At 40.9% G+C, this 19925-nt stretch overlaps 1 protein-coding gene across 1 annotated transcript in view; it reads right to left on the bottom strand.

Annotated features, from left to right (window-relative positions):
* Positions 1-19925, bottom strand: part of grm5b (glutamate receptor, metabotropic 5b) — a 112257-nt gene that overhangs the window by 15442 nt on the left and 76890 nt on the right. The window contains exons 6-13 of the mRNA XM_041806718.1: positions 17657-17892; positions 15281-15402; positions 14708-14832; positions 14409-14577; positions 14068-14194; positions 8868-8985; positions 8384-8570; positions 7610-7768 (exon numbers count right to left, since the gene is read on the bottom strand). Coding sequence (XP_041662652.1) covers positions 7610-7768; positions 8384-8570; positions 8868-8985; positions 14068-14194; positions 14409-14577; positions 14708-14832; positions 15281-15402; positions 17657-17892 — 1243 coding nt within the window. The remainder of the gene's footprint in view (positions 1-7609; positions 7769-8383; positions 8571-8867; positions 8986-14067; positions 14195-14408; positions 14578-14707; positions 14833-15280; positions 15403-17656; positions 17893-19925) is intronic.

The following is a 19925-nucleotide window of genomic DNA, read 5'->3' as shown; positions in this document are numbered from 1 at the left end:
TGCTAGGAAGACAGTTAGCATAATGCAATAAGAAAACTCAGTTGAGTGTTTAAGAAAAAGGCATTTTGAGAGGAGAACAAAGAAGAGGTTGGACCTGACTGGCCAAATGTCAGGATGAAGCAACAAAGCTGTGACTAATAATAGAAGTAAGTAAGATAAGATATTCCTTTATTAGTCCCACAAGGGGAAATTCCAAAGTAAATCAATCAATAATAGTTTAGTGAGTTTAAGCGTTTTTGCTGCATTCAGGTCTGGTATATATATTTTTTACTCAACAAGTCACAATTGAAGCAGTGACTACTTGCACCTTATGCCTGATAAGTTAAACATTTAAGTTGACTGTAATAAGAGTTAGTTACTTTCGGCTGCTGATGACCCTTATTATAGCCATCTTATTTTAATATTTGTTCACCAACCAAACAAATGCAGACGTAAAGAAGGCATATTAATATAACAACTCTTGGTGTAGTAACATCTTTTTGATGTACCTTACATACTTGACATATCAAATAGGGAGTTTGTTGTAGCCCCCCCTGAAAAAAAATGCACCAGCCACCACTGCCTTCACATCAAGCCTGTTTTGTAACCAGTGTAGATTCTGACCAGTCACAGCATATGAATTACCAGATGTTAATGAATATGGCAGCTAAAAGCAATCATTATTTAGGAATCAACGATTCTCATCCCCAAAGTTTACAGCTTGGAAACAGTGAAGAAGAGAAACTTCTCTGACCTGGAGATTGGCATCTTAACAAAAGAAGTACAAAGGAACTAAACTGTGTTGTTGGCAGCCTGGAAAGTGGGATTACAGGAATCAGAAACATCCTACCCAGAAGGAAATCATTGCTGCAGTCAACAGCACTGGTTGGCTTGAATATTTATCTAATACACCCGATATGTAACTTGTATAACCTAGGCTTGAATGTGACTGCAATCTTTAAATTCAGGCTAAAAAAGACCTTAAGACCATAACAGTTTTTAGATTTTATGCCTAAATCTCCCACAGGTTAAAGAGCAGGTTATAAAAGGAAGATGGTGAAATCTTGTCAAACAGTGACAAAGTTAACTAGAGCAGCACTCAGAGAGCGCAGACCTCTGCCATTAGCCCTATCTCCCAATAGTGAAGAATCCTTTGAAAACATTCCTGGATCCACACAGTGACCCGGATCACTCCCAAAATCTAATTCACCGATTAATCCCTCCTCGGTGGGGTGGAGACACAGTGAGGCAAAGCACTGGCTTCACTATGTGTGGAAGTCATGGCAGAGGGTGAATATTCCTCTATTCCTCCCAGCATTGTGAGTATTCTCACTACAATTCGATGTCTTTCTCTCTGTTACGCCCCGACTTGTCTCCTCAACCGGGCATGTGTCTTTCGAACTCTATAAACTCCAAAACTCTGAATAAGTTACACATGTCCGCCATGTCCTGGTGTAAAGTGGTAACAACGTAGACCTCCGCCATTAGCCCTATCTCCCAATAGTACAGAATCCTTTAAGAAAATTCCTGGATCCAGACGGTGATCCGGATCAGTCCCAAAATCAAATCAGTTCTTCCTCATGCCATTTCTGCCATTTCCTGAAAATTTCATAAAAATCCATCCACAACTTTTTTAGTTATTTTGCCAGCAAACAAACAAACAAACAAACCCACCCCATCACATAACCTCCTTGGCGGAGGTAAAAATGATGCATGTTATGGGGTTAAACTGACACCAAATTGCACTTTAACTTTTGGGGGCACTTTTCTGCTCATATCATAGTATATTTGCAATTATGTAAAAATTAGGTCAATTTAAAGGAGTTGGGAAGCAGTTCAATCTAAAAAAAAAATAAAAATAAAAATAAAACTAACATTGCAGCTCATAGCACTGGCAAATTGAAACTTTTTATTATAAGTCTACTGGCAAATCACTCATATACTGCACATGTGATGCATTGTCTGGCTGCTGCTGAATCACTGTATCACACTGCCTGTATTTTAAACGTGTTTAAGCAGTTTTAAGCAGCTTTTTACTCCAAAGTTTTTCAACCTGCTTATTTTTTAACCCTGACTTTTACTGGGCATGTATTTTTATTTATCTGACCCCTTGCTGACAAGTTATTGGATAAACAAGCTGTAGGCTGCAGTCGCGCTCACTATGGCTCTACTCACCTCACTGCCTGGGTGCCTGAACTGCTCTCATCCCAGCCAGAAAGTATCTGATTTGGAGAAGAGAATATCAAATCCTTACAAAATCCAGGAAGCAGAGAAGCACTTGGATACTATCCTCTTTGGTCCTGCATCAACCGTCGCCAGTGCCAGTGGGATGGACGACACGGAACCCTGTGCTGCCACACCAGCAGCTGCCTGTTCCTCTCCTGTCAGCCTCAGTGGCTGTCACCACGGCGTTTGCTTCGGGCTCAGCGCCCGGAGACTGCTGGCTCCAGCTTGGGGCTAAACTCGGGGGTGAGCTCCACTCCTTCACACAAGGAACCATGGATTGTTGTTGGTGATGATAAGAAGAGTCAGAGAACATCTGTCAGTGACCCAGAGAGCTGTACCATCAGTTTGCATAACAGGTACGATGTTTTAAACTTTCCTCCGCTGGCTGGTGACTCACAGAGGCAGGTTTCACTGCCTCCTCTGGGCTTTGGTGACTCTACCGATTCTCCGCTCCTCCTGGGTGCTACACCACAACCCGAACATGGGCAGGGGGCTCCCCCCACACTCAGCCGCTCACAGCCAAATTTCACACCAGCACCACAGAGAGCGGCTGGTATAAGCCAGAGAGCTCACCGTCCCGGTACTGGTACAGGAAGCCGTCATCAGACGCTCAGGGAGTCTCCCATCGACTGAGCCACAAAGGTCCTCTTCCACAGTGCTGATCCCTGCACCAGGCTCGCCAATGTCACAGCAGGCGGACAACCGGCAATCCTCACAGTCCCATCCAGGTATCCCTCACCCCTCAACCTCCTCTCATGCACCATCTCCCCACCCACTTTTCCCACAGACAACTCTTATTACTGGGGACTCCATCACCAGAAATATCGGCTTTTTTAACGCCACAACACACTGTATTCCCGGTGCTGTTGTCCCAGTTATTGTAGATGAACTTTTCAGTTTCCTGCCCACACTCCCAACCACCATTAATAAAATAATCCTACATGTGGGCCCAAATGACACATCCCGACGACAATCTGAGAGTGCCAAGAAAGATTTCAACCTCCTTTTTAAAGTTTTAAAGGACTGTGGAAAAACTGTTTTTACTTCTGGACCGATCCCAACTTTTACTTGTGGACATTAACGTTTTAGTCGCATCATCGCTCTTAACACCTGGCTTCAACATGCTTGCAAACAGTACAATTTTGATTTTACCAGAATTTTAATTTGCTCTGGAATAGACCCTCACTTTTTAAAAATGATGGATTTCACCCCAACTTCCTGGGAAGCCGCATGCTGGCAGCAAATATCCGGCACGCTGTCCAGTCCGTACCACTCCAAATAACACAGTGAACATCCACAGCCAAATTCCCCTCACTGGTTTCCCCCCACCACAGTTCAACACCTATAAACATCCCCCTCAGCCCACACACCTGCTGCATCCCCCCACCTTCCCTCCCCTACCTTTTCTGAACAGCCACATGCCCCCTGCTCCAAACAATCATGTCCTCAATTCCTCCATTCCTGTTCACATCACTCGCAGACTGTTTAAGCATCCTCAACTCTCACCTCTCCATCACTGTAATCATAATAATCTGATCCATGTCCACCTCCAACCACCTCAACTTCCTGCTCCTAGCCCCAACCCTGCAAACTTTGGTCTTTGAAATATCAGATCCCTAAACAACAAATCTTTTTTATGTCATGATTTTATTTTTGATAATGATTTAGACTTTTTTATCCTCACTGAGACGTGGCTGACTCCTGGAGACTCTGTATCACTGATTGAAGCAACCCCCCTGACTTTACACACCTTCATCAGCCTCACCTATTAGGCAGGGGAGGGGGCGTTGCTGTGATTTTTAAAAATGATTTTAAATGCTCTCCCGTTCTAATCAATGATTTTACATCTTCTGAACATCTTGGTTTTATTATTAATCAGAAAGATCCCATTTTGGTTTTAATTATTTATAGACCTCCAAAACCCTGTCATGTTTTTTTTCCAGGAGTTTTCATAGCTTTTATCATATTTCATTTCAAAATATGGAAACATTATGATTTCAGGTGGTTTTAACATACATGTCTTTTGTCCCAGCCAGTCTCTCACTGTTGATTTTATGGACATTCTGGAGTCTTTTAATCTCACCAGGCAATCCAGGAACCCACTCACTCAAAGGGCCACACTCTTGATTTAGTTTAATACTGTGGCCTTAGTCCCGATAATTCTATTATAAAGGAAATCTGTGTGACAGACCACAAACTGATTTCATTTAACGTGTTTTTATCTCAACCACCTGTTCCTAATAATCTGTCTGTCCATAGGTGAGTTTTTAATCCGCAGTCTGCTAATAAGTTTAAGGAGCTTTTTAATTCTGTGTCTTTCACTGCCTTTATCCCTAATTTTAACACAGAATAGCTCGTCTCTCTTTTTAATCACACATGCCAGACTGTCATGGACTCTATCGTACCTTTTAAAGACCTCAGAAAAAAAGAGACTGCAGAAAAAAAGAACGAAAATGGATGAAAACTGGTTTACGTGTGTTTTATGATATTTGGAAGAGTGCAATGAAGAGCCAACAAAAGGCAGTTAAAGACGCAAGGGCAGCATTTTATTCTAATTTAATTGTAACCAATCATTCTAACCCCGGAGTTTTATTTAAGGTTTAAGAGTCCATCATCACCCACTCCCCTTTCCATTTTAGTGATGCTTCTCATGATTTATGTGAGAAGTTTTTAGTTTCTTTTAACAACAAAGTAAAAGATAGTAGGGAAAATATCACGCCCCCAGCCTGTATTTTAAACCAAGGGAGAGAGATTTTTTTTATATTCTAGTAGTTTTGAGCCTTTGTCCTTGCCCTTTTTAGCTGAAATTTTATCCTACATGAAAACAGCTACAAGCAGCCTTGACTTTATTCCCATCAAATTTCTCAAAGAGATTTTTAGCATGGTTGGGCCCAGTATTTTATCAATAATCAATAGTTGTCTGGCAGAAGGTGAAATCCCTCTGTTTTTAAACATGCTGTGGTCCAACTTCTTTTTAAGGAACCCAACCTTGACCCCTCTGATTTTAATAATTTTAGACCCATTTCAAAACTTCCATTGTGATCCGAAGTTTTAGAAAAGGTGGTTTCTACACAGCTTTTATCTTTTATGTCTCACAATAGCCTCTTTGAGAAATTCCAGTCTGGTTCTAGAGCAGGTCACAGCATTGAGACAGCCCTCCTCAAGGTGACCAATGATTTGTTTTTTAGCAGCAGATAGAGGGGAGGGAGCCATTTTAAATCTTTTAGATCTCAGTGCAGCATATGATACCGTTGATCACAGTATTTTAATAGATCGTCTTAGAGACTGGGTGGGCATCAGGGACACTGCACTTAGCTGGTTTTATTCTTATCCTTTAGAGCAAACCTTAGCAGTCACCGTAGGTAACCACTCCTCTTCTACCTCTATTCTTACCTGTGGTGTACCGCAAGGTTCGGTTTTAGGTCCTGTTTTGTTTTCTATTTATATGCTGCCGCTTGGTCAAATAATCCAGAATTATAAAGTCTCCTTTCACTGCTATGCAGACGACACACAGATATACCTGCCCCTGAGACCTGAGGACCCTAGAAGCCTAGCTGCTGTCATAGACTGTTTAAATAATGTAAACTGTTTGATGGCACAGAATTTCTTGCAACTTAACAACTCAAAATCTGAAATTATATTGTTTAATCCCCACTACTCCCCATCTATCAACAGCCACATTGGTCCCCTAGCAGCAACAAACATCAAATCCACTGGCAGAAATTTAGGTGCGCTATTTGACAATAATCTCTCATTTGATCATCACATAAAATCAGTTGTAATATCTTGCTTCCATCAATTACGTACCATCTCCAAAATAAAAACATTACTGACTCAGCAGGACCTGGAAAAACTCATTCATGCTTTCATCTTTTACAGATTAGATTATTGTAATTCTCTCCTCTCCGGTATCTCCCAGAAATCACTCTCTCACCTCCAACAAGTACAAAATGCAGCAGCTCGGCTTCTCACTGGTTTTAACAAACAACATCACACCACCCCCCTTTTAGCATCTCTACATTGGCTTCCCATTAGTTTTAGAATTGATTTTAAGATTTTACTCATTAGTTTTAAAGCGCTGAGAGGTCTGGCTCCAATCTATATACAAGAACTTTCAACCTCCTATGAGCCAACCCGCAGCCTTAGCTCCTTGGGCAGGGGCTTCCTGGTCATTCCGAAGTCGAGACTCAAATCTAAGGGTGACAGGGCCTTCTCCATCAGAGCCCCTTGACTTTGGAACAACCTGCCCGAGGAGATAAGGCTTGCAGAATAACTGACATCTTTTAAATCACTTCTTTAAACTCATTTTTATAGACTTGCTTTTATGTGATGTTGTCTTCTTATTTGGTTTTTATCTTCTCACAATTTTTTTTTACCTTATTTTAGTTTTTAATCATATTTCATTTCCTCTCAATCTATTACTCACCTTTACTACCTGTCAACCTCATTTTAATTCCTTGCCCTTGGCAGTTTTTTAACCGCTACTGTCTTCGTCACTGTAGTGCTTTTACCTCCTAATCACTTCCCTTTCATTAACTATATTTGTCAATTTTACTGCTTTACCACTTTAGAGATTGTTTTATTCTGCTTTATCTATCTAGTTCTGCCCTCTTTATTTACATTTTACTGACTTCTATTGTTAAGCTCTTGTTTTTGATTTACTCCTCTGTTTCTCTTTTAGCTTCTCACGTCTTCAAATTTTGTCCTCTCGGTCTCAGCCTGTGTAGCTGGGTTCCTACATTGCCAGGGTTCCTATCGTTTTATGGTACTTGGAGTCTGTTTCCTGCCTGCATCCTGATGAGGTCCACAATGTCTTAGTTGTGTAGTACTGCATGATGTCTCTGCACTCTGATTGATGTCTGACATGCCTTAGTTTGCATGGCATCACATGACATCTGGATTTGATATATTTTGATGAATTATTATCTCGATCATCTTTTTGGTTAGACTCTTTAATTGTTTTGGATTTTTCTGATGTTGTCAGGTGTCATTAGTTCTGTCTTTTTTGTCCTTTATTTGGGTTGGTTGCTTTGTTCTTCTGTTTGCTTCTACACATGTCAAAGCACTTTGTAAACCAGTGAAGTGTTATACAAATAAAGTTATTATTATTATTAAGAAATAATTTAATTATAGTTTAACAGCTTTAAATAAAAAAACAAAAACAAAAAAGAATTAGAGTGTCTATCTGTAGGATACAAGTGAAACTTATTACTACTCCACTCGACTCTATTCAAATTGTCTAAGAAAACATCTTATGTAATAGAAATGAAAGGCCTCATTTTATATATTTTTTTTTTTTCCAGATTCAACTCATTCTCCTTTCATACCCTCTCTGTAATTTGTCTGTCAATGAGCCACTCTCCCACTCACACTGAAAAAATCAACACAAAGAATCAAAGCTTACCTCAGGTGGCTCCATGAGGAAGAGAGCCACGATGATGCCCACCTGGAGCAGTATGAGGAGGAAGGCAATGATGAGCTGGGCGCAGGCAGACATAAAGCGAGGTTTCTTTGTGCAGATCTTCTTCTTGCTGCCTGCCAGGATGCGGGCAATGCGGTTTGTCTAAGGGTCAAATACCAGAGCATTCACAGTCATGACCCTTTACCAACTAAAAACTGTTTTTCTTTGAAATGGACATCTTCTGTTCCAAAACTGCTTTAACTTAGCAAGAGACACTTTGAAAATAAACCCTGTACATTAAGTCTCTATCCAGTGCAAAAAGCTCAATGATTTTTTTTAATTGGAAGGCTACGACAGTTTCTTGGGTTTAATCTTACCTCCCTGTTACCTCAGCTCTCATTGCTAAAACCCTAAGAGGGAGGGAAAGATAGACCTACATGCTGCTTTTAAATTGATACCCTATCTCCTCACTGTTTCAAATTATGAAATAGGAAGACTGATAATCTGCGATATCAGGGGGCTGTTGCTGCTGTTTTTACCCCCATTTCTTTGTGATGAGGTCCACAGACATACCACTAAAGCTAGCTCCCCAGAATCTAAACCTTTCCTGTGACTTTTCCCTGCAGACCGTTGATGATCAAAGGCAGGTAAGTATTGATTTAATTACAGGCTTATTCCAAGCCTTAAGGGGATATTATTCCTTTACCCCCACATCTTGCACAGCTGCAGAGCAATACATCTCATACATATTCAACAAATCCTTCACTCAGTCTTTACCTTGGTGACAAGTGCAGAGTAACTCATGGCAGGTGACAGGCCTATTCCCAGCCGCTGGAGGTAGCAGTGGACCACATGGGGTTTGGCAATGAGGCTAAAGGTGCACAGGTACCCCAGGCAGATCCCTGCCAGTATAATGTAGCACAGCTCCCTACTGGAAGATTTCACTACTGGGGTGTCCCGGAACCTGAACACAGACACAATGAGACAATTAATTATTTTAAAGTCTTAAATTCAAGTTTCACCAGCATGTATTATGTAGTCTGTGTAAGGCAGAAAAAGTTTTAAACTTTCTTTTATGTGACAATTTCTGTTGTGTTCAGCTTGCAGTTTCTGTGCAGGCATGTTGTGATACAGTCAGAAGAAAATTAGTTAAAAATAGAGATGAAATGAGAGGATAGCATTCCTCTCATGTCCAGCTCTACGCCACTGTTCTCCTAAATGCAAAGTTTCTGAAACAGACAGATCTGAGAAGATTTGTTACCTGATAAACACTGCAGTGACAAAGAATGTGAACATCAGACCAAGGCAGGCAAATACCACTGCAGCAATAGGTTCAGGGTCTCCCCAACGGAGGTACTCCACTGGGATTGGGTCACAGCCTAGGGATGGGGCAAAGAGGAGACAGCAATACTAATCAAAGTCTACTACTTTAATTGGTCGAAAACCCAGCATCTGGATACTACCGACTGAGATTTAATTTTGAAATATATTTAACTTAGTGTTTATGTTCATTCTTTATATTTTCCCTTTGTTTTTATACGCTTTCACAAGCTTTGACCTACATTTGATGCAGGGAGAACATTAAAGCTCTGCACCTGTACTCAGCACAGGTCAGTCCAGGGCTGTGCATTTTAAGGGGGAAGATCTCAACAATTACTTTCCTGCAGCCAACGTCCACATCTGGGGCCAGATCCACAAAGAATGGATTGCTGCTGCTAATAGCGCCGTTATTTGCGCAGAATTAGCTCACGCAATCTGGCCTGTTTTAGCACCTTATCCTCAAAAGAATTTGCTCTAATCATATGCAGGTGCTAACACGTCCACACAGTTTGGCAGCTGAACGCTTTTTGCGCCTCTGATTGCAATAAGCCGCATGGCATCTAGTAGCGCAAGGATCATGCGGCCTGGCAACCGGTATCTGCAGATGATTTCATTGTCGCTTAGATCAAAAAGTGATACTCTCCTCCGATAAATCCTTTCTTGTGCGCGCTTGCCATCTCGCCTGCCACGGTGCCTTCGCCTGGCTACAATCACTGCTGCCATGATTACCGCAGAATCCTGGCATGACAGCCCTTATATAGGCTATGCTCCACAGTTACCACCAATTGAGAGCAATTTGTAATCATTTTGAGCGAGAGAGAGAGTGAGAGAGGGAGAAAGAGATATTGCGCGGATTTAATACACGGGTCTCACTGGCGGTAAATAGCACTGCTTTACTGCCTGTGGCAATTAGCGCTGGTCTTTGAGGATTAGGTGGTATTTGCAATAGGAAGGGGGCAATTTTGCGTTGAATTAATGAATATTCTCTAATTTACATGCATGCAAATTGGACCGGCACAGCGAGGAGTGGCAGTGCAGTTTGGGTTCAGTTTGCGTGCATTTCACCCTTTGCGTATGCTTTGAGGATTGCTATTTTTTTCAGTCATTTGCACAGGTTTAGCGGTTGCAAAAGCAGTGCAATCCTTTTGAGGATCTGGCCCCTGGTGTAGGAGGCTTGGGTTTGGGTGATTATTGGTCTGGTTTAGTGTATTACACATGATAAAGACACAAACAAGATTGTGTGAATTTGTTGTAAGGGTTCTTGATGCAGCGACACACATGTCTATGTTTCCAAACACAGATTCTTCTCAGTCTGTCCCTAAATTTTCGTTCCCCTGCCATTCCATCTCTGTATCTGTTTTTCATTCACTTTTAATACCCCATCAATCATTCTGTCATTCTCTTATCCTACCAATATCTCCTCTATTTATCTCCATTCCCATCCCTCCAACCTTTAAACCCTCTGCTCTCACTTTCTTTTCTCCTTCCCTCTCTCTTGCTTTCATGATGAGATAAATTATCATTAACTAAAGCGACAGGTATAATTACAATTCCCAGTAACGTGTGGGAATTCTTGCTGGTAGGTCTAGACATACTTTTGCAGCAGGAAAACATGTAAACCCTTGAGAAAACATTCTGTCCTTAAACATCTTTCTTGCTTCATTTTTGTTTTCTTTTATCTTTTTTCTCCCTTTCCCCTCCTTTACAACTGTTTGTACAGTGCTGCAAATCTTCAAGAGAGCAAGAGAAGTCGCTGAAGTAATTTAATGACTTTGTCTTTAACACAGTCAATAGAGTTCATCAAATCAGCAATTTAAAGAGGTCTAGGGGCATAAACAACAGCTTAATTGCTGAGTGGGAGCAAATGGGATGGTAACAAACAGAAAATTAGTCAGACGGAAGTATTCTGCTGAGGATGAGGCTCATTTGCAGCCTTATATCACTGAAAGGCTGAAAGTACTATTTCCGGTATAAAATTCTCCTAAAATATGAATTATAATCTAAAAAGCACGAGGGAACCATGCATGAATAAGTCAAAATGGAACAGAGAAACTGTGGGCTGAGGGCCATGTAAGATGGGAGGAAAGTAACCTGTTGTGACTTTACCTCCGATTACTTTTGCTCAAATATATTCTAATGTCAGGGCCAAAAATTCCAGGTCAGTATATTTCTCAATAGTTTCCCCAGAGCAGTCAAAATATATCAGCTCGGTCTACGTTTTAATACTTAATTAGCTTGCAAAAACCTGTGGAATATTGTGTTGTGTTTGACCCTAAGCTAAACTGCATTTAAAGGAGGAGGACTGTTTGGGGGGTTCAGTCAATAAAAAGTTTGGAGGCAAAACTTCTCCAGTTTCTCACACTCAGACTGGAACTTTACCGATCAGTGGAGAGGCTCAAATCCCAAAGCTAATCCTCCCTTTTTTCTGCTCCTTTCACTCTCTCTGGCTGCTGCCTCTGTCTGAGCCTTTATTCATCTCCATCTCTCTATCTTTCCGAGCCACTTCTTTCCTTTTCCTTTAAGTCACTTTTCCCTCATTCTTTTTGTCCTGTCTCCAATCCTTTCCTGTTGCTTTCCATGGTTTGCACAGCCACTATACCTCTGTACCTGCCAGCTGAGACCTTGTTCTGTCTCCTCTGTTATCTCTGCCTCTTCACCTCTTGCTTTCTTCTCCTCTCCCTTCCTCTCTTTTAGCCTGAGGAAGGGAGATCACAATGTCTGCAGGAGGAACAGGACAACCAGCTTGTTTACACCTCATTATTACTGTTCAATATAGCCCCACTGGGGGGCAAGCAGCAGGCATTGTTGATGAAATGAGACACTAAACATGCTCACACACATGGACTTGCACAGACACATAACACATGGTTAACACTGATAATGCTTTCACTCTCAACTTGTCCATTTCTCATTCGCTCACTTCAAGGATGCTTCTCTAAGTGGAAGCAGAGCCAAATCTGAATTTTCAGCAGGCTCAATTCATGTTTTAATCATTGAGCATGTTGAGGCGCTAGCAAGCAGTATAATGAGCAGCTGAAAGCATAACAAGGCAATATTCAACCGCTTCCAACGCAATGAAGGGGAAATACATTTTCATTGCAGCAAAAAACGTTATTTGCATTGAAAGCTACTCTTGATGTAGAATAATTAAAACACAGGTGAAAGTGTTGGTAGTGAATTAAATGATGGGAGTGGATGGGGAGGGGAGGGGAGGGAAGGAAAAATGAAACGGAGGGATGATCTCTAAGCTTCCATCTCTAATGTTTCTATTGATAAACTTACTGTATGGGTTTTTTTTGTTTTCAAGGCACAGTTTATTAGGGAAAACCAAGCAATTTTTTTCTACAAATCACAAAAGAATGAGATCCTGCCCCAAGTGAAGGGGTTCACATATCTCGGGATCTTGTGCATGAGTCAGGGAAGAATGGAGTGGGAGATTGACAGGCAGATCGGTGCAGTGTCTGCAGTGATGTGGTCTGCATCAGTCTGTCTCGGTGAAGAAAGAGCTGACTCAAAAGGCGAAGCTCTCAATTTACTGGTTGATCTACACTCCTACCTTCACCTATGGTCATGAACTGTGGGTTGTGACCAAAAGAAAGAGATTACGGATACAGGCAGCCGAAATGAGTCTCCTCCGCAGGGTGTCTGGGCTCTCCCTTAGAGATAGGGCGAGAAGCGTGGCCATCTGTGGACTCGGAGTAGAGCCGCTGCTCCTCCGTGTAGGGAGGAGCCAGATGAGGTGGCTCGGGCATCTGGTCCAGATGCCTCCTGGACGCCTCCCTGGTGAGGTGTTCTTGGCAGGTCCTACCGGGAGGAGGCCCCAGAAAAGACTCAGGACACGCTGGAGAGACTATGTCTCTCAGCTGGCCTGGAAACGCCTTGGGATCCCCCGGGAAGAGCTGGACGAAGTGGCCAGGTACTCACCGATACCAAGCAGGGCTAAATGATTTGCGAAAATATTCTTACTGCTTTTTCTTGTTGCAAAAATTCAGATTGTGCTGACCCTCCACAATGCATGCAGTCATGGCATCTTGAACACCCAGGGGTAGGGCACCCAGTATGCGGTTAGCTGGATCAGGCCTTGAAAAGCACGCCAGGTGTCTGTAACAGTGCAGTTACCGTTCCTGTATCAAGCAGCTGATACTTCTCCTACTCACTCCTGAGCACATCAGCATAAGGAGCAGGGTCTTGCTAATGACACCCAAAAATGCACCAAAGTCACAAAGGAGTCCAGCCGGCGCTAAGGAGTTAGTATTTAGACTTGTGTTTGAAATACTTTTGAGCAAAACTCTTCACCCCATCAGTCAACATCCAGGCCTTACAAGAGTACAATAAATTGGGAGGTCCAAGGAACCAAGAGACTGACTTTTGTCTGCATGCTCAGATACCAGCACAATATCAGATCAATTACACTAAGGATGAAAATCCTGAAAAAAATATCTTTTTGAGATTATTTTGGCTCACTGCAAATTTGCTAAATGCTTCTATAATGGGGGTGATCACTTTTATGCCTTCTGTTTTCCTTGTTTTGATTAAGAAAAACATACAAAAACAAGAAAAGTAGGATTTTTGTAAACTATTCTGAAAGAAGATATTTGAATGTTCACACAATGTGAAGAGCATGAAATCTCTGCAGCAAAAATATTGTATTAAACTGGTATTTTGACATATTTCAGTTCAAAGCAATATTGCACTGTCTGCACCTTAAAAATTGCAGTAGGTAACATTGCAATATAATCTCATTGCCCAGCCCTAATGCCAAGTACAAATACTTTACCTCTACATTTCTAAAAAATCAGTTTGAAAGTTCATAGCTCATATCTCTCATCAGTTCTCTCATCTCTTCTCTTCACAAATCTCTTCTTGACAATCAAGCAATACATAGTTTGCAGTCTGCTTCGTGTTTTACCGATTTGTTGGAACACTGATATGATAGCTCTGGTGTCTTACTCACTCATGAACATTAGGCACTTTGTGTGCATGATGCATAAATAAAGTTCAATCAAACAATTTAATTGCATTGCCACTCATAAGCTTAAAATTATGAGATTTGAGTGAACATTTATTTTTGAAACTGCACAAGGTGGAAAGAAACCAACAAGCAGTGATGTATACAAACACCAACACATGAAGTGACTGACCTGTGAGGTCATCAGTCGGCCAGGAGCCCAGTTCACAGGCTCTGCATGTGTACTCGTCAAACACAAACTCATTTTCTTTACAAGGAGTGCACGTCCAGCAGCAGCTCACCTCCCCTTTCCGGATCACCTGGTTGGGAAGACAAATTAATGTCAGAGTGTAGATGTACCTTGCATTGTACATTATTTCAGCTATATAATTCTCTGAATTGATAGACATACAAATCCTATCTCAGTCTTTCTCACAGTGTAAAATGTACACCAATAAAACTATTTAACCTTTAAAGGAGAAAGCAATTATTATATTAGAAGTTTTACATGTATGAAAACACATATCATCTTACCTTAATCTGTCCTTTGTCACAGGGTTCACTGCAGACTGACTTAATGATTGCATCTTTGTTTGGCCAGATTTCATCATCATCTATCTTCAAGCCCCTGTTGTCCCAACTGCCAACATTAATGTAGTCGTAGTAGTCCTTCCCCATTTTTTTGAAGTTCATTATTTCATACCTGTTGGTAGAAAACACACATATAGTAAACATCCAGCACATTTACACACACAGAGTCCCTTCATATAACCCTGGAACCTTAAAGATATAAAAAAGAAATCCATAGCATCCTGTTCATTCAGAGTGCATACCTGCCAGGTGAGTCTCCATTTTCATCAAATAAGATACCCTCTCCAGACACGCCCGTAAAGTTGGTTTTCATCAGAAAGTCAAGCAGTGTAGCACCATCTATAGGTCGCATAGCATCACATAGGCCCTGAAGTGTATTAGAGAGAAACATGTTGACAAAACATTTTTTGTCTTAAGTTTGTTTGTGAAAGCAAAAGTCAAGTTCAAAATAGTTCTAATGGAATTTTTGGTTTGAAATTTCAAATACAAATACTCTACACCATAGTCAAATCTAAGCAGCTCTGATGTATGTTCTCTGTGTTTGCTGTCATTGTTCAGTTTAGTACAATTGTATCTAAATTTCTAGATTGGCAGGTGAACAAAAAAGCAATGCCTATTAAGTACAATCCCCATCTATGTTGTTTCTTGCTCCTCAATATTTTATATGTAAGGTAACAATCAAAGTAACAAAAATTGACAAACATATAATCGCTATAAACATCTTGTACTTATTTATTGCGCCACCATTTTAATATGCCACCCCCTTCTTTCCCTGCTAGAACGTTCCTGCATTCATCCATCAGCACAGTGCTTACCTGATAGCCTGGGCAGAGTGCCCGTTGCATGTTATGCAGGCCATATGCCATAGAGTAGATGGCATTGATGACAAAGCCCATCTTAGTGTCCTGAGCGTACTGCTGCCGGAGTGACTCTCGCTCTGCATAGAGGTGGGTGGGTAGGAGGAGGATGAGTCGGGTTAGGAAGAGAAAGGCAGGTACATCAGAGACACTCTTAATTTCTCTTTGAGTTTCATGACACACAGAGTGCTTTTTTCTTTTGACATCAAAGACCCTTCTCTCTTCTCTTATTTCTCCTCATCAGCCACTTCCCACCTCCGCAACGTATTTCTTTCTGCCTCTTTCTGTGTCCTGTTCATTTGTATTTCATGTCCTATTTCATTAGAATACATGAGACATGGCTCTCTTTGATGCCGCTCTCACACAACGCTTTGCTTATGAATGGAGAGAGTGAAAGAGGAAGAGAGAGATGGGGGCAGATGAATACAAAGTAATGAAGGGAAGGTTCACGTACAGCCACAAGGGATATCTCCAGATAGACTGGAAAGCTGTTACATGTGCGGGCGTGTGGGTTGTACCAAGCTTGTGTGTTTGTACATTTTGTGAATATGCTATTTGCATTGTTTGTGACCTGTCGACGAAAATGCAGGTTTGAATTAGCGATGGGCGATTAATTGAAAAATAATCGAAACCGACATTTAGAGCCAATAACCAACATAAACATGCTGTGTCGGTTATTTCGGTTTTGTCCCCTTGTAAATCTCTCTATTAATGCACCATAGAAGCACACTACTTGAGAGGCGGTCATGTGATACTGCCCCATCCAATAAAACACGGAGGAGCTCCGGAGTAAAACTCAAACTGAGGGGCAGCAAGAGGGGGCTCGCTTTGAGCGTTCCTCTCTCTCTCTCTGCACATCAGGCTGGTGTTTGTATGATACTATGATCAAGGTAATACATATACAGCATTGACCAAACAATCTTATCTGGGCGTCAGACATTAGTAAATTAACCCCAAAGATATCTAGTTATGGAGATCGGTGCCATCCGTGTTCAATCAATAAGTGCGCAGTGGTCGCATCTCTCTCTCTCCAGAGACTCTTTCATCAGATCTCTGCTGTAAATGCATCCTCTCCTGATAAACGTCAATTTCTGCCATTGTTTAGTTTGTGAATGTATGAAGAAATTCCGTCAAGTTACCACGCTGGTTCTGATGGTGAATTAATAAACATCAAACTTTCACGAGTTGATCAGCTGTTTTAAATCAAGTCACGGGTGAAAACAAATAATGATGATACACGTTTAAAGGTGATTTAATATAAAAAGGCTACTGATGATAACACTATAGCAGAAACACAGTCAGGGAGAGAAAGAAAGCAGAACAGGTGAGAAACAGGTGAGCTACTGTATGTGTCGCCTATGAAGAAAGGAGGGGGTGTGCAGGGGGGAGGCAAGATGAGTTTATGTTTGTTTAATTTTGTGGGAAACACTAATAAAACCGAAAGCATTAATCAAGCTATGATTAAAATAATCAACCTCAGTTCTAAAGGTTTTTTAATAATAGACACAGATAAAAACTTAAAATATTATCTTTATTATTGCAACAAGGAATATCATCATTAAAAGGAATGATAATTTTTGTGACTTCTTTCAGATAAAGGTTAGTTTTTCTAAAAAAAAACAAGCCTGTGGTAGTTTTTGGTATAATAACCTTGTTGATGCTTAATTGTAACTCATATCAATTTCATTAACTAATGTCAATGACATTTTTTAAGGGAAGAAAATCTGTTTCATCTTAAATCTTAATCAGGAGGTCAAAGCAGGAAAATTCATTTGAAAATGGCCAGTCAAACTTGAATCAGTTTGTAGTTGTAATTACTACAATGGCACACAGCTGTTTAAAGAGAACAGAATGTTTTTAGATTAAGCCACATAATTTTTTTCTGGAAGTACACAAGATTGATGCATTAACCTATAAAATATACAAAATTTCAGTTATTTGTTTTAAAATCATAAAAATATTTACAGCACAAACCGAGGCGGGGGTGGATTTATTTAATAACTGTTCATTAACCGTAATCGAGGAAAGGAGTTCAATTAATCGTGACTATGGTTTTTGCCATAATCGCCCAGCCCTAATTTGTATTGTAGTCTATTTTGCAGACTCAAAACACTGAAACCTCTTTCTTTGTGTTGCACAGATGGTGGTTGTTAAATCAGAGGTACTCTACAGGTGTAACTCAAACACCCTGTCCTGCTACACTGCTACAGGTGTTCACAGTTTCCCATATTATCCCACTACATCTCTGAGGACTTCACAAGCTTTTAATCAACATGCGAAGACAGAAGAAAGTCATTTTAACAGACTTGTGTGTTTAGTTGCGTCTTTACTCACTGCTACAGGTGCGGTTGTATTTGCTACTCTCCTGTGGGTGGCCTTTAAGTTTACAGTGGAAGCGATGTTGCCAGAACTCTGGAAACCAAGGGTTCCTGAGGTTGTTTTCAGGGCGGAGTTTAAGATAGTACTCATCAAACCACTTTACATCGGCCGACTGGAGCTTGATGGTAATACCACCTGCTGCTTCCCGAACATAACCGTCTGTTACATCATACCTGTCCGCCCATCCGTCACTGTAAAGAAACAGAAAGAAGAGAAAAAAGTTGAAATGTTTTACATACTCCACTAAATTTATCTCTGAGGAGGAAAACTTCCCCAAATCAAAAACAAAATCAGCATCATATTTTTTTTTAACACAGTGTACAATTATCGTCCATAATCACATTGTCATGGTGCACAGGCTCTACAGAGAGCTTACCTGGGCTGTATTTACACTTTTAAGACATTTTCTTTCAAGTGGTCTGTACCTACCCCTTAGTTGGTGTTCACCATTTCTGTTTACAGAGTCCCTTTTTCTACTAGACAAGCTCCAATCTCTAAATGCTTTTGCATATGTTTTGCTGGTTAAGGTAGGAACTTGATAATCCAAATGGGGCTTCGGACCTTTTGTATGACCAGACCTCATAAACAGCAAACAAAACTGTCCAGTACACATAACTGATATGTGGTGGGATGCAAAGATTAATCAGCCTTAAAAGCCCATAACAGGGTTCAGTGCACATCATAGAGCTGGAATAACAATGCAGACTATGGGTGTTTCTATGTGAGAAATGTTTGGGTTTGGAGGTGAGGCGTGAGTGTACTGGTATGTGACTGTTATAAATTAAAGTTATGTCTAATGCCGCTTCACACTAGGCCCAGTTTCTCAAACTGTGCCACAGTGAACATAGAGAGACTTACAAAAACCTTTCTTATGGCCAGACATGAGTTGAGGCTTGTTTAAGGAGAAGCAGAGGAGTAACACTTAAATATGCATTCAAATGTGTAATCTTCTAATGTTGTAATATCGCTGAATAATATCGTTATCCACACGGCAAATAATACAGTGATAAAAATTTAAGGCCATACTGTCCAAACCTAACATACAATTTTACTTATGAAGAGTTTCTGATTTTTCTAAGAAGAAGGGAAAAGTTCTCAAAAGAAGGGCAGGGAAGTAAAGCAACAAACAGCAGTAATAGCGAATAGGGGTGAAACACAGTGGAAGGAGGCGCACACAGAATGATTAACAGAAAGTCAGAGGACATGTGGGAGGGAGCTCTTACATCATTATGGGCAGTATCCAAAATTTTTCATATCACTGACAAAAAGGCATAAACACTGCACCCCGTCACACACACTAGTACAAAAACACACACACACACCAGCCGGGTGCTGTGATGATCTAGGTCAAACGGAGTGTTTTGGCTGCAGCTCAGCAGCCGTGCCCCATCAGACAGCAGCAAGACCAATATAGCCAACCTTACAATACACACACACATTAACTGTGGACACATAACACTGTGGTTTGCATTTTTGGGAGGGAAACTTGGGTTTACTTCTCCTCTAGGAAGCACAGATGGCACAGTGTGTGTGTTTGAGAGAGAGAGGGGGAAGAAGAGAGGAAGGAATGGAGGGAGAAGTGGATGTGAATAACAAATCTTCTCTCCTTCTTTCATGATTTCAGCCAACATGGCCTCCAGCAAGACAACGATCCTCAGCTCTTCCAATGGAAACTCTTGTTTCTTTCTATCTTTCTTCATCCCTCTCTTTCATCCTCCAGAGAACAAAACTAATTTTCTTCTATACTAGTGTAACTAGCCCCAGTCTGGTGGGAAAATGTTTGTGTGTAAATGTGAGTAAGCTGCCTTTTCTGTCTGCCACTTTTTGTTTCTTCCTAACCGTCCTTTTCTTTCTGTCCGTCTTTTTGCCACCATCTGTCTCTGAGCTGAAGTCATAAATCATGTTAGAAGCTGTCCTTAGTGACTATGATAGGACAGACCTATAACAGTCCAAATAAACATCTGTGAAGGCTGTGAATGCATAATGCTATGTTTTCTAAAAGGTGGTTAGTGGTCAGAATCACCAGAGTGACATCTCTTCAAGTGAACAACTTGACAGACAATAATGATAAATTGCTTTTCTATTATATCAAAGTAGCTGCTTTCATAAATATTTCAGTAAAAGTATTGAATTTCAATGATTACTTTACTGCCTGAATGATTCTAAGTGCAAATCATGCTGTATCACATTTTGTGTTGTCTTAAAGCCACCTCTCTGTAAAATG

Source organism: Cheilinus undulatus, linkage group 2, assembly GCF_018320785.1.
Source record: "Cheilinus undulatus linkage group 2, ASM1832078v1, whole genome shotgun sequence".
Taxonomy (NCBI): Eukaryota; Metazoa; Chordata; class Actinopteri; order Labriformes; family Labridae; genus Cheilinus; species Cheilinus undulatus.
The sequence above is the reverse complement of the archived record's forward strand: the minus strand, read 5'-3'. Positions and strand labels throughout refer to the sequence as shown.